The 24,024-nt window shown below is 39.0% G+C and overlaps 2 protein-coding genes across 4 annotated transcripts; one reads left to right on the top strand and one right to left on the bottom strand.

Annotated features, from left to right (window-relative positions):
- LSM1 (LSM1 homolog, mRNA degradation associated) lies at window positions 1-8,628 on the bottom strand. Its single transcript, XM_032230103.1, has 4 exons — window positions 6,889-8,628; window positions 5,276-5,344; window positions 1,271-1,386; window positions 1-529 (listed from the first exon to the last, which is right to left on the bottom strand). The coding sequence occupies exons 1-4, from the start codon at window positions 7,262-7,264 to the stop codon at window positions 359-361; spliced, it is 732 nt and encodes a 243-aa protein (XP_032085994.1). The 5' UTR covers window positions 7,265-8,628; the 3' UTR covers window positions 1-358.
- A 973-nt stretch (window positions 8,629-9,601) lies between these two features.
- On the top strand, window positions 9,602-18,379 carry BAG4 (BAG cochaperone 4). 3 transcript variants are annotated; one of them, XM_032229913.1, is made up of 5 exons: window positions 9,602-9,827; window positions 13,535-13,636; window positions 14,446-14,700; window positions 15,325-15,567; window positions 16,970-18,379. In XM_032229913.1, the coding sequence occupies exons 1-5, from the start codon at window positions 9,678-9,680 to the stop codon at window positions 17,456-17,458; spliced, it is 1,239 nt and encodes a 412-aa protein (XP_032085804.1). In that variant the 5' UTR covers window positions 9,602-9,677; the 3' UTR covers window positions 17,459-18,379. The 3 variants fall into 3 exon arrangements, with proteins under 3 accessions (XP_032085804.1, XP_032085806.1, XP_032085805.1); XM_032229915.1 differs by lacking the exon at window positions 9,602-9,827 and adding an exon at window positions 9,841-10,188; XM_032229914.1 differs by lacking the exon at window positions 9,602-9,827 and adding an exon at window positions 10,232-10,315.
- The last annotated feature ends 5,645 nt before the right edge of the window (window positions 18,380-24,024 follow it).

Genomic DNA, 24,024 nt, shown 5'->3' with positions numbered 1-24,024 from the left:
TTTGGCTTACGGCAGTGTTTAGAATAACCTTTTATTTACAGGTTAGAGAGGGTTACTTCCCCACTTCTTCCAGAAGTCATCCCTGTAATAAAAAAATAAAATAAACAAAATGTCCTAAACCAACCTTCTCTTTTACAATTGTGTCGTCATGCTGGATTATATTTAATCTTCAAAAATAATGATTTTTCGTGAAATGGGAAGAACTACAGTTTATGTCATGGTGATCCAACTGTTTTCTGCACTGGGGGAGCGGGGGGGAAGGAATCTGAAATAATAATAATAAAAAAACAGTTGCCCATCACTTGGGCACTTCAGTGCACAGTCTCCTCAATCTTTGGGAGACAGTTCAGGTAAATACTTAGTATTCGTCTAATGTATCAGCCTTTGGAATGGAGAGGCCCCGCTCCTTCAGCGCTTGCATTTTTAACTTGTCTGATTCTTGCTTCGTTTGCTGCTCTACCCGTTGAACTTCCAAGATTTCCTCTATCGAGACTTGCTGCAAAGGGGTGTCACTTTCCTTTTCCAGGTCCTGCAGTAGAAAAAGCATCAATACTTCAGGGCTTGAAATTGGGAAGAAACAGCAATTTCCTCCCTCTGAGACACAAAACACATATGCTGTGGATTTGTACAGGTATGTTTAGTCCCTCTGTTCTATTCCACATTATCAAACTATTCTCAATTTAAAAAAAGCACCAAAAGAAACCATTTATCATACAATAAAGAATAAAATAAAGCAAAACGGAGGGTGAGGGGTTACTCAGTTGTTAAAGATGTTGAGCTGGAGAGCTGACAGTCCAAGTTTGCGACCCACCCAAGCTCCGGGCAACAGGGTAACCTCCCGTCCACCTAGAAGTTTGAAAGCATGCAAATTCAAGAAGACAGGTACCACTTCAGTATTCTGTGCTCCTTTGGCTTTTAGCCATTCTGGACAATGGACCACTGAAAATGTCTTTGGGACAATGTTGCCTCCCTCAGTCAAGAAACAGAGAAGGGCACCGTGCTTTAGATTTGGACACAACAGGACACCTTTTAAAGAATAAAAAACTCCTAAAGAAAAATCAAAATCCTTCCCCAACCTTGTGGCCTCCAGACAGATCAACCTACGTGCCTGTAATCCCGACTTAGGTCAGCTAATATCAATTCAGAATTAAGTTGTAGCGGTGTTTCTCAAACCATTGCAACTTTAAGCTGTAAGAATTTCAACTCTCAGAATTCTGCTCCAAGAGGCCTACAATTCACTAAAAAAAGAAAAAACCAGTTGCTGACTTACAATTTCTCCCAGGAGGACAACATTCTCGCCTCTGACTACGAAGATGCCACGAGGGATGTCACCATACTTTTTGCCCACATGAATGCGCTCCACTGTTTGGTGCAAAACCAAATTTGCTGAAAGTTCAGGGAGAAGGAAACAAAGATGGAAAGAGTGATGAAATGTGTGGCTGCAACACACGTGTAAAAGGAACAATCTGCAACGTTCCACCTTTGTGTTTCTGTGCAACCGTGTTCTAAAGAGGTAAGCAAATAGTACTAATTAGCAAATATTTCCTCTTTGTCGTCTGGCATTGGAAGCATTATTTCTGCTTAGCACGTATGAGACCTCTGTTTTTCCTCCAACATGTAAGAAGTGAATCTTCATCTTATTTTATTCATCCAACAGCTCAGAGGTCTTTACATGGCTTAAATGTCCTCCATAAGTTTTTTTTTTGCAAACATAATGGTGTTTCATTTTTCTTTTGGTATGTCCCTAGAAAACACACCATTGTCATATTTGTAACTTACAGTTCACATCCCTCATTTTTCCAACAGGAAGTCTACTCTGCACAGAGGTATGCAAATCCAAACTCAGTCTGGCATCTACACAAATTTATCCTCTAACTCATCTGCTAGCCAACCATGTGCAGGATTTCCATACATGTAAATAAACATCCTGATGGCAGAACACTGTTTTCCATTCTTTCAGCCCAAAATGGACTCACCTACAAACAAATTAGCAACACCAGCTTCCAGGTTGAATGTAGGGCAATGGGCTTGCTGTCCTATATGGCCAGCATGAAATTGCAGAATGCTAGGCATTGTTCGGGGTGGGGGTGGAGTTGTATTGTACATATTGGATCTGAAGTAAAAAAAGTTTATGCAAAATGGAATGGAGATGCATTCCAGATCAGTTGGCAGTTAAGCAGTTGCATCTTTCTCTGGGCTCCTACAATATAACACCATGAAAAATGCATTTCAGCTATGAAGACAGTAAAAGAATGGACAAGGTACTTAAAGTATACATGTCAGTGTTCCTGGTGTGATTTTCCTGGGTTTGCACAACTAGTGTGTAAGCCCCAGAAAACAAAATCCATAGCTTCTATAAGGAGATTCCAACAGATGTACCATGTGTGCTTATCCCAAAACATTTTTTCAGTGTTAAATCCAAACCACAGCATGTCAGTACAGGCTTGCTTGCAGTTATTTGTAGGTTTACTTGTAAGGATGTGGTCAAATGCAACAATAAGTATGCCTACCCAACCACTAGCATTATTTAATAATTCCACATCTGGAGAGAAATGAACATTTCAGACTTCTGCTCCATGACCATACACCAAATATTAAAATCAGCCATCAAAATATTACAAACACCACTGCTTATTCTCATTCCAGAAAATGGGCACAATATACTATTTCAGTCCTGTTCCTCTGGTCAACCCCATAAAGATTACAAACCATTAAAAATTAAATAATAAATTATGGAAACCATACAGAACATGGCTTCCAAAATTCTTTCCAAGCCCTTTGCTAATAATGTCCATAGGAGGTATCCACATTTTCTTCTGTTAATTTACACATATGTTGAATCTCCATGTAGGTTTTTGCTTTCCATCTGTGTTGCATTTGTGTGCTTGCTTACCAGCGGTGGGTTCTGGATCCCGTTGCAACCAGTACGTTGCGACAGGGCCGGGCATCCACTCATGATGCTTCAGCTGCTCGGTGGAGTGTCGCGCAGTCGCTGTACACTCCCTGTGCATGCGCAAATGGCCCGGTTGGGTTAAATACAGGTAAGGAGGGTGGGCCCTCCAGAACACCATACCGGAACAGTACCTGGTGCTCCCAGCAGGCACTGGTACAATTGTACTGGGGCCTCTCGGCCGTATCCCACCACTGATGCTTACATAAACACAGGAAGAACCTTAAGTCCTAGGTTCCACCACAAAACCGCGCTCGACGAAACCGCGCTCGACGAAACCGCGTAGCTGACGTCATCAACAGCGCGACAACAGCGTGGAGACAGAAGCACACTGTAAACGCTAAACCTAAAATTAACCCCTAAACCTAAACCTAACCCTAAACCTAACCCTAAACCTAACCCTTAACCTAACCCTAAACCTAACTCTAACCCTTAACCTAACCCTAACCCTAACCCTAACCCTTAACCTAACCCTAAAGCTAACCCTTAACCTAACCCTTACCTTAAGTTGAATCGGCTTGCTTTCAAAGCGCTATTTAAAGCGCCCTTCTTTCTCCGCGCTCGCTGTTGTCACCCTGTTGATGACGTCAGCGACGCGGTTTAATCGGGCGCGGCTTAGTCGAGCGCGGTTTTGTCGTCCCACAAAGTCCTATGCCCACAGCAGCTTAGAATGGTCCAGTAGAAAACATTTCAACCATTGACCAATATCACAGAGATACACAGGAAGTCCTTTTCTTCTGCAGTCCCCTTTGTTCTAATCCATTTTCAAACTCAATATTTCTTTTAGCAGTTTCTCATCCTGCACCCAATTTTGTCACATTTTATTCAGCTGCCAGACAATTACACTGCTTATAGATATACAAATAGATTCCCATGCCTCTTTATATAAACTTCATTCCAACTTTCTCCAGTACAGAAAAGAAAAAATTAAAAATAGAGAAAAAGGACAAGGACCTATTGGGCCTCTGCCAAAGAATACAGACTTCTGAATTAAATCTGAGAGTTGGGTCTATTCTGGCTCTTTGTTATTTTTGTTCAATTCTTAGTATACCGGAACTAGCCTAAGCTCTAAAATAGTTGTATACAATACTAGGGATTATATGTCGTTCAGAGTCGAGTTCTTGGTATTCTGAGCCCGTTTTTCTTTTTACAGCTGTTTCTCATCTGCACAAAGAAAAACAAGCTTGATAAACAGCCCCATAGCAATGCACTTCTAATCTAAGAACAGAAACTACTTCTATGATTATTATAATCAGATTGTCCAAGTTCAAGTGAAGCTCTCTAAAACTCAATTAAAGGCATGCCTAAGTCTTGATCTTCTGTAGCATTTGCTACCCTCTAGTGGTAGTGGTACAGCAGAGTTCAGCAGCAAACTGGACTTTTTATGTATTCCTGTACAGTATTTAAAACCTGAATTAACAGCTAATAGCTGAAATTCCATGGCAAAGCAGTTGAATTTCAGTACCACAATGTCAGGCCAGGTACAGATTTTAAAGGGGAAAAGACTGCCTCTCAAAAGTCACTCTTGCTTTCGAAAATGCTGCTGAGTATCCAGTGATATGATTTTTGGGGATGTTCACACCTTCGGTCAAAAATGGGTATTGGAAGACAGTTCTCTTCCCCCATTTCCCACTAATCCAGTGCTGTATTAATCAATGTTGTATACTCAGATTTCTGACCGATCTTTCTGATCACCTGATAGTTTAGAACTTTAGAACAATACATACTGCATGAAAACTAAGCTTGGGATGACTTCTGCACCCTAGCATTTCCCCAGAGGCTATGAAGCAAAATTCTCCAGGGTTATTGCAGAGGGGGGAAAAAATATGAGGAATGAATTCTATGTACATTGCTTTGAACTCCTGCAGCAAAGGCAGAATAAAGATTTATTTACTGGCAAACTTGTTTTGAAGGTACCCCAAGAACCCAATCATTTATTTTGATTCTAATCCAGGAAAGTCCTTGATATTTTCTGCTTTGACTCAGTTTCGATGCCTGGTGTCTGCATTGACAAATCCTTGCAGTTTTTTCTTAGCAAATTTTTTGCAAGTGGTTTGCTAAATGCCTCCTTCCTAGGGCTAAAAGAAACCCCAACTGGCTTTGCGTCTAAGGGTTAGGACTAAAACACAGTGTCTCCTGATGTCTTCACCATTACACCAAACTGATTCAGCAATAAGTGCTATTAAGTACTTTCTTTTTTTTCTCTCCCCCCCCTTTTTTTTCCTCAATCCATTTTTCCCTTTGAACTCCTGGCTTTGGCAAAATATTAGCTGCACGAAGGACTATGAAAAGCTACATAAATGAAAGGAAAATGGTTCGGCATACCAAACTGATCAATGCTGCGCAAATATCCAATCAGGGTTCTGCCATCTCTAAGGAGGACCAAGTGTTTCTCTGGAAAGGGGAGAAAAAAAAGAGAAAATTCACATTAATTTGCAAAAATCAAGCCTTTTGGAGAGTTCAATCAGCTTTTCTACAATTCTGAAAGTCTATAAGCTTTCCAAAATATATTATTATTTGTCTTTGCGTGATTTCTACCAAAATACTTTTTGCTTAAGGCTTGCTATTTGAAATTATAAAGAATGATCAGATTCACTGTAAAAGCAGAGAGGTGCAGGGATCCAATTAGCCTTATTGTTTGGATTTGATTTTCATTGCTTGAATTTAGAGCCGAGGTGGCACAGTGGTTAAATGCAGCACTGCAGGCTACTTCAGCTGACTGCAGTTCGGCTGTTCAAATCCCACCGGCTCAAGGTTGACTCAGCCTTCCATCCTTCTGAGGTGGGTAGAATGAGGACCCGGATTGTTGGGGGCAATATGCTGACTCTGTAAACCGCTTAGAGAGGGCTGAAAGCCCTATGAAGCGGTATATAAATAACTGCTAACTGCTATTGCTATTTGCTTTTTTGTTCCTCAATCGCTCTAAGCCAACTGAAAACTCTCCAGTTCACACCATTTTAAAATGTTGGGCTTTACAGTGTTAACAGTCTGTCACATCTTATGCTTATAACACACCATAAACCATGGTTTTACTCAGTTCAGTGTTCAGGGGTTCTTTTGCAGTGCAGCATAAACTTACTATATGGATCACACATATACAACATACTAGTCTAAAAATATAGCCTGCTATTTTGTGGTTCAGGTTATCTTTTGACCAGCACTGGAGGGATGTTTGCCTTTAAAAGCCATTAAAATGTATCACTGAAGGAAACTATCATGTAAATTATCAGACTAATGTAAAACAGGATTGACTGATGTTTCAATGTCTCCGGTAGGTAGGTAGGTAGGTAGGTAGGTAGGTAGGTAGGTAGGTAGGTAGGTAGGTAAGGAAGGCAGGGAGGGAGGAAGCCCTTTCACCTTTGTAAAAATTCACCATGGCGTTAAAACTATGGGATACAACTTAAGGGCATTGTGCAAAACTCCCCAATTGTAGCTTACCCCATTAACAATGATTTCAATTAGCTTGCTCAAAGCCCACAGCAAGTCAAGTTAAAGCCTTCACAAGCCACTTCCAAGGCAGAAAACAAGAGAAGAAAAACCAGGAAGATAGTGCCAAGGGATCTGCCACACACCCTCCAAAACAGAGAGAGGAGTCCTGCCACTATACGGAACACTCGCCAGCCGCAAATCCTTCAAACCGAAATCGGCCACAACGCAGCGCTCCGTGCCTCTCTTTTTGGGGGGGAAAGGGGGGGGTTCCTCTCCCCTTTTTTCACGCCCTTAACATTCGTGGCCCGACCCCAGCCTCCTGCTGCCATGCAGAACAGCGGCGCTTAAAGGAGTGCAATGCCATTCCCTAAAGCAAAGGCATTTATCGAGAGGAGAGGAGAAGTGGAAAGAAAGCTGGTTCAAAACCCGAGAAGGAGGATGAGAAGACCGGCTCGCTTGCAAGGAGCCACCCGCCGGGCCAAAGGCGGGGCGCCCCGCAAGCAACTCACTGTCGATATCTTGGATGAGGCTGGCCGTGCCCGGCATGTAATTCATTTTTCCCCCGGACGCAGCGGAAGCTCCGCCGCCCGCATCGGCCCTGGGAGAAGCGGAACCTGCTCTTGGCCTCTCCCCGCCCGGTCCGGAAGCACAAGCTCCGGCGGGGCGGGGAGACAAAAGAGGACCCGTGCCCGGCGGCGAGTTGGTGCGCATGGGTGTTCCCAGGAGGGAGTCTGGCGCCGTCGGCCTCTCGACCCTTAAATAGGCGGCCAGGGAAGGGCGGAGGGGTCGGAGGCGGCCGCGCCCGGTTGGCTGGAGCGCAATCGAAGACGGGATCGGCTGTGCTCGCCAGTCAACGAGAACTTGGACCATCCGTTTTGGATCCATGGGCTCCGCAGCATCAGACCCATGTTCGCTTAGGGTACCTGGTTCATGAGCTCCTAACCCCCCCCCCCCCCCGGGATTTGGGCTGCAGCGGGTCCAACAAACCACGTTCAAACCTGCTTTGCTTTGGGAAGCCTGCTACATTCTGGTCTGCATTACGTGGGAGTCCAACTAATGCGTTTTATTCAATAAACCATCATTTAGGATGCTAAGTGATGAGCCCTAGTTCCAAAATTATATATGTAAGCTTGGAGGATCCTAACTCAGCTTGAAAATCACTGGGTGACCTTGGATTATTATTGCACAATAATTTTGTCCTTTTGCTCTTATTCTACTCCAAGTGGCTACCTGGACTAGTCCCTTCAGTTTTCTTGGCATGGTTTCTCACAAGGAGTTTGCCATTGTCTCCTTCCTAGGGCTGAGAGAAAGGGACTGGCCCAAGGTCATCTAACTGGCTTTGGGTGGGACCTGAACTTACAAACTCCCTAGTGTCTTAACACTACATCAAACAGGCTCTATTTTGTTTTATATTCTTAGTTTTTCAACTGTATTACGAATGCTAAGAATTCTTATTTAAAATAGTATTTTATATTACATTCTTACAATTCTAAGTTTGAAGTATTATTTGTATCATATATTTTATTATTGCTAAATGCTTGTAATTTTTATTTACACTGGTCTATCACTGATGTAAAGATATGAACAGTATCTGTATGCTACTCATTTTAAGGATAAAATAGGTGAAAAACATATTTAAATATTTGTATGTCATTTGTCCTATTGTGTTAAGACTAAGAAAATCTTGACTGTAAATGCAACTTTCCTAACCTATACCCTCCATATATATATGTAACGGTCAAAATGGCTTCAAATACCACTGCAAACTCGGGTAACTGAATGCATGCTGACTTTCCTTAACATGTACAGTAGAGACAATTTATATTTTAAACCTATTTAAAAGAAAGTAATATAAAAATAATCTTTTTAAAGTGCTCTTCCAAGTACCTGGACAATTACCAGTCTGTACAATATTATTTCTGTTTTGTCCCCAATCTTGTTTTGATAGGGACTCTCCATTGGCCTTCCAAATTTATTATCCAATTTTGTGGAATAAACTGCTCCACCCATGACAATATTCATCTTTGGAAATGAAGTTTGAACCAAATGCAAATATAAACAAGATATGAAAAAGACGTTAAAGAGTATGGTTTTAATATGGAAGATTCAGAACTAGATAGGATACTCATGGGAACGGATGAAAAAATGATTAAAAAACTCTATAGGTATTTACTTAGAATAAATTTAGAAGAAGAGGTTAAAGAAACTGATAAGATGGGCAAAAAAATTTGGATATACAATAGAACTAGAAAAATGAAGAGCATATGAAGAGAATTTATATAAAATGTTTTATAAATGGCACATGACACCGGAAAGATTAGCAAAAATGTTTAAGGATAAATCAGCTAAATGTTGGAAATGTCACTAATTACCAGGAACATATTATCATATGGGGTGGACGTGTAGGGATGCAAAAAGCTATTGGGTTAAAATACAAACATGGTTAGAGAAAATGATACATCAGCCCATAGAGTTTAAGACAGAAGTATTTTTATTGGTTATTCTGCTAGAGAAATATAGTAAAGATTCATATTTGATTGTACAAATAATAAGAGCAGCTACAATTGTATTTGCACAAATAGGAAAGCAGACAAAATCCTATTGGAAGGGGAGGTAATAAAGAAGATATTAGATTGTGCAGAAATGAACAGGTTGACATTGAGAATAAAGGATAAAGAGGAATCCATGTACTTACAGGACATGGGGGCAATTTTATGATTGGCTTGAAAAAAGATACAAATAAAGGAACAAAGCACAAAACAAATAACAGATGACACATTATTAAATCAGGGGGAGGGGAAATAAAGTATGCAAATGTAAATATACAGGCGGGAAAATGATATGAATCGACAAATGTTAAATAGCAATTATAAGAATGTATATTTAAGAATGAATTTGAAAGGAAAAATAAACTTTTTTACTGGAAATAAAATTTGAAGGCAAATTCTGCTATGTAAAATAAATTACAATTGACAAGGGGGGGGGGATTTCTCATCTGGGCCCTAAACATCCGAATTCCTCTTTTTTTCTGGCGCTTTAAGAGTTAATTGAAAGTTTCTTCTAAATCAGACTTGCTGTTTCCCGGTGACGTTGGAGAGCGGTCCCCGCTTATTGACGTCAGCAGCAGCATTTATTTCTTTAGAGCAAAACCCTACCGCTCGCCCCACATACCGGAATATCGTAAACAGCCAATCGAAGCCGAAGAGGTGTGTTGATCGTTGTGATTGGTCGCTTGGTGAGCAGGCGCACTGGTTTACAAGGGGGGGGGGCGGAAATAAATACTAATTGAGGGTCCGTAATGGCGGCGGCGCTGAGGAGGTTACGCGGAGCAGAATTGGAACGAGTTCGACCTGAGCCGGAGCCTCCACCACCACTGTGGGTCATGGCACCATTTAGGTGTGCCCAGAACCGCGGCAGCGGGCAGAGAGCGGTTCAGGGCGGCTCCCAGGTAACGGCCCCAGTTCTTATATTTTTTCCTTTCCCGGTTATTAGCGTTATGTTACGTAATTGACCCCCTCAGGCCACCGTCTGCGCCTCCTTTGCGCTTCCCCCTCCCCGCGAAGTGCTACCACGTGCTCTGGTGTGTTGCGTCTACTCTGAGGAGGAAGTGAAACGAAGCCAGTTCTGTTTTGTCTCCTCTTTATTCCTCCCCCTCCTTATTTGTTTTAATGATTAAATTAATGAGCTCACTCTGGCTGATGCATTCCTCCAAGTGCACGCATGCCGGAGCTGAGCCATAACCAAACCTTCCTTTGGTTCGGCTAAGAAGAAGAGGGAAACCCTTGGATTGGTTAGAAGTTAAGAAAATGGTAAGTCCTGGACGAAATGTCATCTTCTTGTTCCTATCTAAAAATTTCATCCTTGTCTGTCCCCAGGAAAATCGTATAGACTTTAATTCTTGAAAAATGGAGCCCAGAGACTTAAGGAATGTTATTGGTGGGTGCTATTTCCTATATTGGAAAAAGACTTGCTGGCTAACAGATTCAATTAGTTTTTTTTTTAAAGGATTCATAATGGAAGTGTGATAATATTGTGTAAAAATGCTGTTTTGAAGCAGCTATTTTTAGTTTATTCTACCCCAGCTTTTTCTCATCTTAAACATTGGGATTGTAACAAAAGGATTTAAAGAGAGTGATAAAGATTCTGAATGAACAACAAAGAAATCCTAAATCTAAACTGTGACTGTAATATAATTAACACTTAGAAAATTCTTAAAGAGCATGTATATGGGTATGTTCCAAATTTCTATTTCTTATGGAGATTAGTTTTAGTGCAAATAACTGGCATTGTGAAGAGGAGGCTTGTTCTATAAAATTTAGACTATTAGAGATGAGATAGCCTTAAGCATCAGTTAGTGAAACTAGTGAATGTAACTAGAGCAATACAATGTTATTACTATAATTCTTGACATCTTATTTTAATGTTGGAATAGAAATAAATTTAAGGTGTTTTAAAACTCACATTATATTTTGTTTTATTATTCACTTTCAGTTCTTGAAAAATATTTTAGTCTCTGGAATTTTAAGAAATAACTACAGTAAAATTGTATGCCTCCAGTTAAACCATATTGAGGACAGATGACAAACTATTTATACTTGCATTCTATACATTCTTGGATAGTTTGATGGGCTGTGAATAAGAGTATCAGGCAAATTTTTAATTAGTTTTGCTGAAGAGAGATTTAAGATTAAGCCTGCTTTTTATTAGTCACTCCTGGCAGCCCTTCAGTAAATGGTAAGTCTGTAAGTGTAAAAGGAAAGGTGTTGCCCAGGTGATTATTAAATTAAACATACATAGGCTTACTAATAATGTTATTTTAGGTGCATCACAAATACCAGCAGATATTAAAAATGTAAAAACATTATTTCAAATTGTGTTTTGTCACCACTTAAATTAATAGCTCAATCAGTGAAATAGGTCCTGAAAGACAGATATTTACTACTGATGGTTAAAGATTAGCAGTCCAAAACATCTAAGTTTAAACAATTCATTAAGAAATCTCATAAAATATAAGGTGGAAATTGTATTGGTTTAAGAAAAATGGATAGTAGCTGAGACAGTTTTCCTTGAGGAAAGGAGGATGGTATTTTATAATCTTTCTGTATGTACTTATAATTCTTGATATTTCGAGCAGCATATTAACTCTTCCATTCAAAAAATATACAGCTCAATCTCAACATCTATAGAGTAAATGATCTCCCACAAGGAGTTTATGCAGTGGTAATTTGGTTGGTCTTTCAGATGCCAGTAAGATTTTTTTTAGAGGATTTAGTGTTGTTATCTGACTCACTGTTATATAATTGAAATAAAATCAAAGATATAGTATGAGAGAGTTATTTGAATCTTAAATTTTAGATTACTGTACTTTGGGGTATGCCTAAACACTTTAAGCTTGTGTTTAGGTATTGTTGGGATACATATTGGTTATTCTGATGTGTTCGTTATTCATAGCTTTATCACTTGAAGATTACACATTTTCTAATCATTGCTTGGAAGAAACCATTGCCATATAGCCACAATTTCCATATCATTCCTATCAGATTATTATAATATCCTTCCATGAATGTGGTATCTAGCCATTTACCTAATACCACAAGAATTTCCAATTTGTGTATTGTAATGATCACCGAACAAATGAGCTAAGCTTTAAGGCGTTGTAAAGCATTTCAGAAATGTAATACTGGAAGTACTGTTGAGGAAAATACTTCATTCACCTGCTCTCTGATTCTCTTATCCACCCCCCTCCCAGGATTGATTTTTTGCAGGTAAAAATTTAGATTTGTTGTTAATCATAGCTGTGTGGTCATATAAATATAAATGAAGTTGCATTATGAAAAAGGAAGGTCCAGCTCTTCCATTTCCTGATATGACCTTGAAAAGACTGGAAGTTTTCTACAAGTGCTCATCCTATTTTTGCGAGTGGTATGAGTCTTAATGTATCATCAATAAAACAAGACTCTTGCCTGTTGCCAGTCATCACTTGAAACACACACACACACACACACCACCCACTGTTTCCCTGAAATAAGCCCCAATCTGTTTTTTACAAATGTGCCTAATATAAGCCCTATCCCAAAAATAAGCCTAGTGAGGGGGTGGGCATGGCCAGCATAAGAGGTGGTGAGTGTGTGCAGGCCGAAAGTAACTGATAGTAGCCTCAGCCCGCATAGCACAGCTGAGTTGAGTACCTGTGCAAGCAGCAGGTGGAAGCAGAGGTGGGAAGGCAGGGGATACAGACAAGCTAGATGGGCCACAGGAAAGCCAAGTGGCGCTGACGGGGGTGGCCAAGGAAGGCTCATCTTTGCATCTGTTGGGCTTGCCCACACAGCACATTGGGATCGCCTGCCTTTGCTCTGTGCCTTCTCTGTGCAGCCCCAGAGTGTGGGGGCGTGCCCAGCTGGGCTGATCACCCTGATTATCTTGTTCCCTGAAAATAAGCTCTAATGCATCTTTGGGAGCAAAAAATTACATACGAAAGTCTTATCTTTGGAAAACAAGTGTGTGTGTGTATTAAACTGTTTTATGTTTACTCAAATGAAGTCATACTCAAGTTATGCATTTATTAGGCATTGCTAAAGCACATAGTAGCACCTAGTGATTGTGTTGGAGCTCAGTTTTGTGTCTCATTCAATTGGCTGGAACTCTGGAATTCAATGTTGAAAAACTATGAAGTTGAAAAACATCTTGGATGAAACTAGAGGCAAACCTTTTCTATACTGTAGCCAAGAAATGCTGTATCAGTACTCCCACACAGTCACCAAGAGTCAAGCCATTATTTTTAGAGCAGTGTTTCTCAACCTTGGTGACTTTAGGTCCTGTGGACTTCAACTCCCAGAATTCCCCAGCCAGCTGAGGATTCTGAGAGTTTAAGTCCACAGGACTTAAAGTTGCCATGGTTGAGAAACACTGTTTTAGAGGCTTCTCTGCTATAAGGATCTTCTTACAACTGTAGTCACACTTGTTGCTATAAGCAGACTGCTGAATTTAGCTTGGTAGCCATGGATTAATAAGATTTTCCAGCAACATTCTGTTGAACTTCCTACTGATGGTCTGACATTCAGTTTTAATGCAAAAGTTAGCTATATACTGTTCTATAAAATTCCAGGTGTGAATCTAATCGCTTGCAGAAATTAAATGTATTGTTTCTTCCTGTAGGAACAGCCTCCTTATCCCGGGTATGCCCCCAATTACTGGAATTCATCTCCAAGAGCTTCCTATTCAAATCCATATCCTGTTGGAACAGAGCTTCAAGGCCAGGTAAAGTAATAGGAATAATGTACTGTAGTTTGTCTGGACATGGCTTCTTATAGAATAATTAAGCTTCTGGTTTGAGAGTTGATATCATTTTGGGGAAAAATTTAGGTGTCACCTGGGTGAAAAACTTAAGACCTGAAATTTTGCCCTAAATGATGGTTTGTAAAATCTGTCTCAAATTGTTTATTAGTCTGTCATAACTGTTCACAAGACTTCTTGTTCTATGCAAATAGTTTCTTTTATATAGAAGTATCAGTGATTTTAGTATCTTCTCAGCTGGGTCAATTTGTTTTATTGTTACCAGAAACAATCAAACTGTAATGACAGTAATAAATAGAACAGCGTCTTTTGCTACTGCGTTCTTGGTACTTTCTGAGCTTGGTTGCTTGCTTGCAAACATTTCATTACCTAAATAGTAACATCAGTGCAGGATTTGCTCTGTTTATATATAATAGCTTCTCTTCTTGCAAAGTGGGGGTGTGGTTTTCTCCTTGATAATTTTTTTGATTAGGGTATTGTTTTCTGCTTGATTGTTTGTCTGATATTAATCTCTGCTTATCTAGGTGTTGGTTGCTGACGTGGATATGTTCTGGTCTTTTTGTTCTTCTTAGCTTTTTTACAAGCAATATTCTATATTGTCCATAACTAAAAGTTGCAAGATCCAAAAAATCTTATAGATGTCATTCTGTTTACTGGGGCTGCTTAAGCAAATAATTCTGGAACTGTCTTTGAATAAGGCACTGATAGCCTAATTAATTATTGTCTTTAAGCTAGGCAAGTTGTTTCAAATAGCTTTTCTTTTTGTCCTCTAGGGAATTGATTCTTCCTACACAAATGGTGTCTATGGACCTTCATACCCAGCTCCTGGGGCAGGACCGCCATATCCCAGTCTCCCACAGTCAAACACATACTATTCTTCAGAGCACCCTCCTGCCACTTACTCCACAGAGTCTTCTAGCATATATAGAACTCCATCATCAGCATCAAACTGGAATTACCCCCCTCCAGACTGTCCAGCCGAAGGTTCCATGATGAGGAGGCAGGTAGCAGGCTACACCCCTCCACAAGTAAATATCTGATATGAATCATCATTGTGTGTGTCTACGTATTTGGTCATCTTAAGACAACAAACATACCTAATTGTCCTGCCTCCTAGTCTCACCATAGCAACAAACCTATATGGTGGGCTGGGCTGTAAAGAGCGACTGGCACCATGTCACCCATCTGGCTTACATGCCTAAGGGAGGCCTGGCACTTGTCTCCTTGTTTCTAGGCCATATTATTTTGTCTATTTCAATTGCTGCCCTTCTTTCTTCAGATGTAGAGACAGTAAATGAAAAGGAGCATTCAAATACTGAAAGAAGGGGAAATCACCCAGGATATTGTGGAGCATCTACTCTAAAGTGCCAGCATGTGTCCTGATTATGAGAATAAGGAAATGGGGGAGGGCAAACCATTGCTTACTCAGCTGTATTACATCCCGCATGGATGGACCATAATCAGATGTGCCCATCAGAAAAGGGCCCAGCCTTTTGAAGCATGAACAGATAACGGGAATGTTGTTTTTGTATTAAAGTATTAATTAGTGTCATGGAAACACTGCTACTAGAAATGTCTTTTAATGTTATTTAAGTGATGAGTTTTCCTGGGTGATTAAAGAAATGTATATCTGTATCCCCCTTTTCCCGCAGGGCCCAGCCTTTCCACTTCCACCCTATCCGTATGGAGATTGCAGTCCTAACATTCCACAGCAAAGGCCGCCCCCTCCTCAACCAGGTCTCCGGGATGCCACTTGGCAAACACCTGGCGTTTATGGAATGCAGTCTCCCTATGGTTGGCCCCCTCCCCCAGCAGGGCAAGGGAATCAGTATGTTGCAGGATCTTGGCCTAGCAGTGATGCGTCTACTCTACATCCCCCAAATAACAATCCAAAGGTATGTCTTTGAAATGCACAAGGAGTTTACTTATCCTTTAATGCAAAATATTAAAGAATATGCTGACAATCTAGGGTTGTGTCTTCAAATACCATAGTTTCTATTATTTTAAATTGTGTTGTCCTTGCTTATAATTGTGCTATGCTTCTAGTTTTGCTAATGCTAATTTGTAAAGAGCTAAACAAATGAGAACATACAATTTGCAGTACTACGTGGGATAGTGGACAACACAAACTCTGCCCCCCCCCCCCACCTCTCCCTCCTTTGGGCTTTTAAAAAGGAAAGTCTGATACAATTGAAACTGGTTGAAAACACTAACAATGAGCCAAAATAAATTATTTAGTAATTTAATTTAAAATAAACTTGTCAAAGTGTCACTAACTTGCAATGAAAAAGCCCAGCCGAGAAAAATTAAGAGTTTTGTGCAAACAGATACAAGAAAGTGATATAAACCTTTTCAAATACATACTGTGAGTCTTTCTATACTAACAAACTCACTAATGTAAGGTAGGAAATTAATATAAAAATATCTGAAAGTATTTGGAGTGTAAAGGACTAGATAGAGTTAAGGCAAAACTTATTAAAAATAAAAATCTATGCTGATTTATTTTCAGCTCTCATCTGAGAAACAAAGTATGGATTTATATTACTTGTACTATGTGAAATCTGATTTAATAAGAAACGTGTAGATCCAGGCTTTAAATGTTTAAAAAAATGGAGTAGTACAGTATTATAGTGCATCTAGAGGAGATTTGTATAAATGCAAAATTGCAGAGGCAAATAACTATTTTAAAAAGGAAGGTGATTAATATTCAATAAGTATTGATATAGAAACATTTTGCCAAGAGCATTTTGGTAGAATACTGGAGAAATCTTGTTCGGTCATAGTTGAAATGCTTTGATATTGCAGAAATTGGTAACAATAAAATAATAAAGTTTTAAAAAGAAACCTAATAGGAAAAGTAATTGCTGATGTTCGTTGATAGATTTAAAACTTATAAGTCTTCAATGTAGTAGCTGTCATCTACAGTTTCGTTGCTATTTCCAGTTGACAGTTTTGTATGTATGTGAGGGAGGAAGCACTTAGTCTGGTGAGCTCTTACATTCTTGTTTTTTGGGAAACTGCTTACTATGCTATTGAACCCATGAGAAGGTCACCTAGGTTTTAGGTTATTGGATCATGGCACATTGTGATGTCATTCTGACAGGTTCAAAGTTCAGGTCCTATCCATAGTGGCCTTCAGTACTACAGCCTTTTTGCACTGAGATCTTGAGAATGCAGATGTTACAAATATGCAGAGAGGCAGGCTGGCAATATTGGCCACCTAGGGATCCTTTTCGAAACAGGATGGGGGGAAATGGAATTGATAGAGTTGTTGAAATTGCTTTTTTTCTACTTTAGGACTCCTTTAGCCAAATGGATCAAGGGATTAACCAACATGGTTATCTTCCTGAAGACAATAGTTTGCCTTCTGGGACCACAAATGACTGCAATCCAGCACAGCTTGATGTTAAGCCATCTGCTTCCAACCCCAAAGTGCAGTATAGTGCACAGCCCCAGCTGTATGATAATGTACATAAGAAACCATCTGTGATTAGCAGTGGATCGGCTACTAAAATAAACGTACAGTCTCCAACTAATGTGCAGCCTGAAATACAGAAGATCGCACAGGTTATGGAGGGAATTGAACTGTTGGAAGAAGAAGTTGATGAATTTGTAGGTAAAAAGACAGACAAGGACTACTGGTTGCTGGAAGAAATGCTGACCAAGAAGTTATTGGAACTGGACTCTGTAGAGACAGGTGGTCAGGACAATGTACGCCAGGCAAGGAAAGAGGCAGTTCATAGAGTCCAAGCTGTACTGGAAGAACTGGAAAGGAAGGGTCTTTAATGTGAATGACAGTCTGAAATTATTACAGGTCTCTGGCTTTTCTCTTGACCTCCAAAGCAATAAGTGGAGATGTGCATTTTGACTTTAGAAAAACAAGCATGGTAAGTTTGATCTGATCTAACAAATGGGTCAGATTTAGAATTTAGTATGGTGATCATCCCACTCAATGAGTAAGAAGGGACGAAATACTAGCCCTTGTTGTTTTAAGGGTTTTGTTGCATAGTTTTACCAGCTACAAGAGAGAAATCATTTGAGAAAAAGAGACTGGGATTTACATCTCAGAAAATCTCCTGGACCATCAAGGATTTCAGCAAGTTACTTGTCGTATTTGAAACGTAGAAAAAGAAATCTTTAAGTTGCAATGCAGCATCAGTAAAGCCATGACTTTAGGCTCTTTAGCTACTTTTTCTGTGCATTATTTATAGATTCTTCCTGTTTGTCATATAAATTGTGTAATATCTTTTGGGATATAATATGTTCAAGTGCAACCATGCTGATAAGCCATGTATCACTAGGGCAACCAAAACCCAGGCATTTTTCATGTTATTTCTCCCTCATCCCTTATTATGCAAATATAATCCACATTTGTTTTTCTTTTTTTTTAAAACCGATAGGATAAGAAGGATCCTAGATGATGCATGAATTGCTGGAACTTTCAACTAATGAACTGATTATGAGGATTTGGGCCAGGAGAATTTGGTGATAAATGCTTAGTTGTGATATAGACTTTATATTTTACAATTGTTTATGTTTTGGTTTAATCTGTTATAGCTGATTTGAAATAATCAGTTCCCATACCTGTGGAGGTCAGGTAAGGCTACAACCTTATATCATCAGCTCTTCACCATGGGTCCCTGGTTCAAAAGGCAAGAAATACATATTTTATTGTTTAAAAACAGGTGTTTATTGAAGCGTTTTTAAAGAAGAACACTAATCAGCTAAAATAATAAAATAAATATTAGAAGTATTTAGTGAGAACTTCATGCCATATATAAAAGACTTGTATAACACTTTGGAAGTCTTTCTGGTTGAAAAGCAGTGTCAGTGTTCCAAATATAATTCAGAATTAAATCAGAGTCCAAGGCGGCTATCCTTAAAGTTCCAATTTAATAAGACAGACATGTTGGCAACAAACACTGAAAATCCCAATCTAAAAGCTTCCTGGGATTCCACCCCAGTTAAAGTTCATGATCTTATCCCCAACACCCATAAATCATCACATGGTCCAATCTTCTTCACCCATGCTGCATTTCCACAGCGGTCAATGGCAGAGGTGCGGAGACAAAAGATTGACCATGGGCTTCTAGAAAGGAATGATAACACATTCCACAATTCTACTCCTTTCTATTCCCCTCCCAATTACTACACTATGAAACAGCATAATGAAATAGAGTGTGTGGCAGACCAAAGATCCTAAAAAGGAATATAACTGCAGGCCTGACAAGCAGGGTGTGGCTACTTTAAATAAAAGACAGTTGTACATAATGATACAGAAAAACACATCTTAAATATGGTATTGTAGTTCCTGGTTTCTTGTGCCCAAGTGCTCTCATATATCAATAGCAAGAAAATATATGACTTGGCTGTAACATTAGCTATTGACTTTCCTTCCTTAAATTTTAAAAGCCCAGTTGATACTGTTTGTTGCCATATGTGTCCAATGAACGCAAACTCCCAAACATTATATTAGCTGGTAGTTTAAAAAAAAATTGCATGGCCTTTTTCTGCTGTAAATCTGAAGCCTTTATGAACTTTATAAAACCAGGATAGGAATACACTATAAAGATAATATAATTCGGCAACGAATAAAAGAACAGATCAGCCAAATTAAATACATTTGTGTAACAATTCTTTTGTTAAAAGTATTGGATAAGAAAGCCACATGTTCTCGGTATCTTAAGAATACAGCATAGTTTCTCCACGGTAGGAAAGAAACATTCACAGAAAACCATGTTCAGTTTTCACATTTTTAATTTTTTTAAAGAATAACTATTATTTACTGACTGTGGAAAGCCTTTCTGTTGCATAAGGAGAACAAAAAGCACACCTCACTTAATTCAAGTGATAGTTGCAGTTAGGTTTCTTCTTGTTCTCAACTTATCAAATAAATTCCAGTTAAATTTTGTTCTGTAATTATTTGCATCATTTCTAGAGCCAAGCGCAGGCTTTCATGTGAAACTAAAAGACAAGTGGGAAAACAATATAAAATAAGAGATGGGAGAACTGTGATTGATTTAAGGTTACAATGTTACTTCGTTTGCATATTTTACTAAAGAAATCCCACAAGGAAGAAGAATAATCTCACCAAGTAGTTTGGAACCTGGTATTTTCTTTCAGCTTGAATCTGCCTAATAACATTGTTGGGATAAATTAGGGAAGTGTGGTTGAATGTAGTCTGGAGTCTCAGGAGGGAGAGGCTGCTTCATAGAGGGCAGGAAGACAGAATGTGTGACAGGCAGGAAAAGAGCAAGGACAGACCTAAACACTTCAGGGTATATCTATAGTTATGCAGATAGTAGCATTCGTCTGGCAAGATTGATGTCAGGTCGCACAAAACAAGAATGACATGGACTTATTTCTGAGCAGCTTCTTTATTGTTGTTTGTCTAAAGACAGAAACTTGCCAGACTACAATGACTATTTGCATAACTATAGATATATTCTGCGAACTGCAACGGAGGATCCTCTACCTTCCTACCAGATATTCCAAGCTCCACTGCCTTCTTGCCCACTGAGATAGCCCTTCCCTCCTGGACTTCAATGACAGAAACAGTAGAGATGATAAATAAGTACTGTATGTTTCATATCTTGCATCACTTTGCAGTTGCGTACTGTCTGAAGGAAATTGAACTTTTATCTTCCTACTACAATAATGAACTGTCTTGAATAAACTTGTAAACTTGTAAAGTTTAATCATATCTGTTTTTAAACAATGTCAAATGCTCAGAACTGAAACTAAAGAAGGCCAAGGTAGACTTCCTGATCTCTTTCCCTTCTTTGTGTTTGGTAGAGTTAAGTGGAACACATCTTATACCTTCCATTTTTAAGACAATGTATTCTCATTTACTGCCATTCTTAATCCCTATCAAAGAGTCCATGTAGTGTTACCAAATTATCGTTTATTTGTGCAGTGTTTTAGCTAGCAAAATGTGTCTTATCATATGGAATTTGCTCAATGACGTGGTTACCTTGATTACAAACCTCTTGTTTTATTGTTTTCGGTGATCTCCCTCTGGCACAAGGATCAATCCATACAAACGTCCTTTGCCAGTTGGCAGTTTAACCAATATAATTTTAGAGTGTTGTGGGAGGTAGTGGAGACATCTAAGAATTTATAGTACAATCTATTTGGAAGAAAGTATCATCTGATATGTATGTACAACATTAATTGGGCTGTGCAGTTTAGTTTTCTGTTAATAACAGCTTCAGGATATTTCAATAGCTTCCCAGGTAATGTTTGCATACACAGTATTGAGAAATGTAGTAAAAAATGTGATTAAATTGTCATATGAAAGGACCATCTGTAATTGCTGAAGTTTGGTTCTCTGATTAGCTTTTTCTTCATCTCACTAACAAGACAATGCAAAAACCTGGTTTGTAATTGATGTGCTTTAGCATATTTAATACAGATAGCTCTCGACTTGCAATTATTCATTTAACAACTGTTCAAATTTACGATGGCACTGCACTGATAAAAAGTGACTTTGCACTTTAGACCATTTCAGTGTTGCATGGCCACATAATAAAAATTCGGAGGCTGGGCAATTCAGAGGCTTTGGCAGGTATTTATGACCGTTGTAGTGTCCTAGGGTGACATAATCGGCATTTGCAACCTTCTTAGCATGCTTCTGACAAGTAGTCAGTGGAGGAAGCTGAATTTGTTTAAGGACTGTGGGATCAACCACAACAAAAACGGTCATACAATTGGGCACAGCTTATTTAATGTATATATCTCTCTGTGATGGACGTTCCTGTTCCATTATGGTACAGTAGTAAACTAAGACTTTTCTATACCTGTAAGGGAATGGCTGCACTTTGGATTATGTTATAAGATTAGCATTTATTTACTAGTTACGTTATAGTATATAGCCCAAGGCTAGGCTGGTTCTTTGGAATGGAAATTGCCACAGAATACCAATACAGCAGGGTAATTTGGGATGTCAAATCATTTCCATACTGCTTCCTGAATAAATGTATTATATGAAACAGAGTTTTGTTTTAGGAGTCATAACTTTATAGAGATGGTCCTCGACTTACAACAGTTCATTTAGTGATCGTTCAAACTTACAGCAACACTGAAAAAAGCAACTTATGACTGTTTTTCAAACCTATGACCGCTACAACATCCTCACGGTCACATGATCAAAATTTGGATGCTTCACAACCGATTCATATGACAGTTGCAGTGTCCTGGGATCATGTGATCATCTTTTGCGGCCTTTTAAGCAAAGTCAGTGGGGGAACCAAATTGATTTAACAACTGTGTTACTAACTTAAACAACTGCAGTGATTCGATGTGGCAAGAAAGGTTGTAACATGGGGCAAGTTCACTTAACAAATGATTCACTTAGCCACAGAAATGTTGGTGTCTATTGTGGTCGTAGGTCGAGGACTATCCGTATATATAACATCCTAACAGTAATGCAATGTGGTAGTGTAGTGAAAAGGCCATCTATTCATTCATTCGTTGCTGATCTTTAACTTTATAAAGCCTGAAGGGCACTTACTGCATCAAATCTAAGCCCATGAATTTACACCCATCTTATGAAGGTGTAGCTATATGTCTCCAGGCTGCAGCAAGTGGAAGCTGCTGTTTCTACTTCATACACCATGCCTTATCTGGAGGTGTGAGGAGAATTGACACAAGGTGTTTTCCCTAACACCATTGCTCACTGTTCTTGCCATTCAATTAACCTTCATAAGAAGTGAACATATTCTTGGTTAAAAGCCATGCTGTGAATCCTTTGGACACTAATGCTGTTGAATGACAAAATGTGGCATTGCACGCGGAGCCTAGCACCCTGGGGATGTTTCCATAAAATTGTGGTCCAGAAATATATATTTGTATAACCTGAATGGGGAATCTGACCTAGATGCTGTAGAACTGCAGTTCCTGGCAGGCACCATCATTGCATAATTTTGAAAAGGGCGCTGGGGCAATGATGCTCATGCCTTTGAAGGACATTTGAAGGACACCAGATGAAAGAAGGCTGCCTTCAATTATAATTCCCCTTTAGAGATTGGTAAACATGATGCAGTAATTATGGTGCTGGACAAGAAGGGCTCAACTCTACACCTAGATGCAAAAACTCACTAGGTGATGTTGATCTAGTTGATACTTCTCATTCAGACCTATCTCACAAGGTCATGTCTGAAAAATATAGAGCAACATAAAGTATTCATTGGATTAAGAATAAAACCAACTACTATTGTCCTTATGAAATGACTCCACCTGGAATTAGCACTGAAGATGTTGACTGCTTTGAAAATGGGATAGTGGTTAAAATTTCGAAAAGGTGGCTGGAATATTAGTTCTTCACTTTTAATATTTGTTTGCAGTCTGTTGGCAATTTTTTTCTTCAATAAATATGATCAACATCTATATTTTTTGTGTTATTTACTGCTTTTAACTTTAAGGTGTATAAGTCTGTGTCTCATCTAGAGATGTACCTATGCAGGCTCAGCAGAGAAGACCAGGGAAGAACTTTTAGACTTTGGATGTAAATGGTTTTATGCTTCTTTCTTTTTAGATAGTACTGTTTATTCACAGTCACAAAAAATGATAACCCATCCCTGGGGCGTGTGGCTTAGATTTCTGTCTCAATGTCCTACCTTAATGTCAGAAGTGTTAGAAAAATTACGGAGGGGTTAAGTTAAACTGCTGAAGGCTATTAAAATGGCTGGCAAATTTTGGGTTTTTCATCCTTTATAACCCTTACCTAAAAGTTATGGATGGTAAAGAAAGATCAGCTCAGTAATCTACCATTACAGCTAATTCTGCTTTCTGATCTAAGGGCCTCCACTTCTCTTTATGTTGCCAAATTCTGTTATGCTGCCAGTAAGACGTTCAAATTGCCTAATCCCATCCCTCAATATTACTGTACAGTTACTATACCTAATGTAAACAATATTGAATAAGGATGGGTAGATATCGGTTATTTATTTTCTGTAGTTTTCTGAATTTTTTTAGTTCTATGCGTAGCTTTCAGTGATATGAATAGAATAATATTCTGTGTTATTCTGCTAGCTTGTGTTTTGTTTGGTACATTCCTTTTTACTTTTAAACAGTTTGTTAATTGTTTTGTTCTATACTCGTCTTTGACTGAAATAAACTTTGACTTACTGGCAAAGGTTTATCTTGGAGGACCATCTTCAACACTTTGCTTATACCTACAAGGGGATCCTCTCAATATTTCCACATATTAGACATGTTATAAATATGATTAACTTCTACATTTTTCTGTTATTTACTACTTTGCCAAAGATGCACATCAGCTACAACCATCTGCCTGCAGTAATAAGCTGATTACAAGTGTGTGTCAAGCTGTCATCTAGAAATTAATTCTT

The sequence above is a fragment of the Thamnophis elegans genome, chromosome 13 (genome assembly GCF_009769535.1).
Source record: "Thamnophis elegans isolate rThaEle1 chromosome 13, rThaEle1.pri, whole genome shotgun sequence".
Lineage (NCBI taxonomy): Eukaryota > Metazoa > Chordata > Lepidosauria > Squamata > Colubridae > Thamnophis > Thamnophis elegans.
The sequence above is the reverse complement of the archived record's forward strand: the minus strand, read 5'-3'. Positions and strand labels throughout refer to the sequence as shown.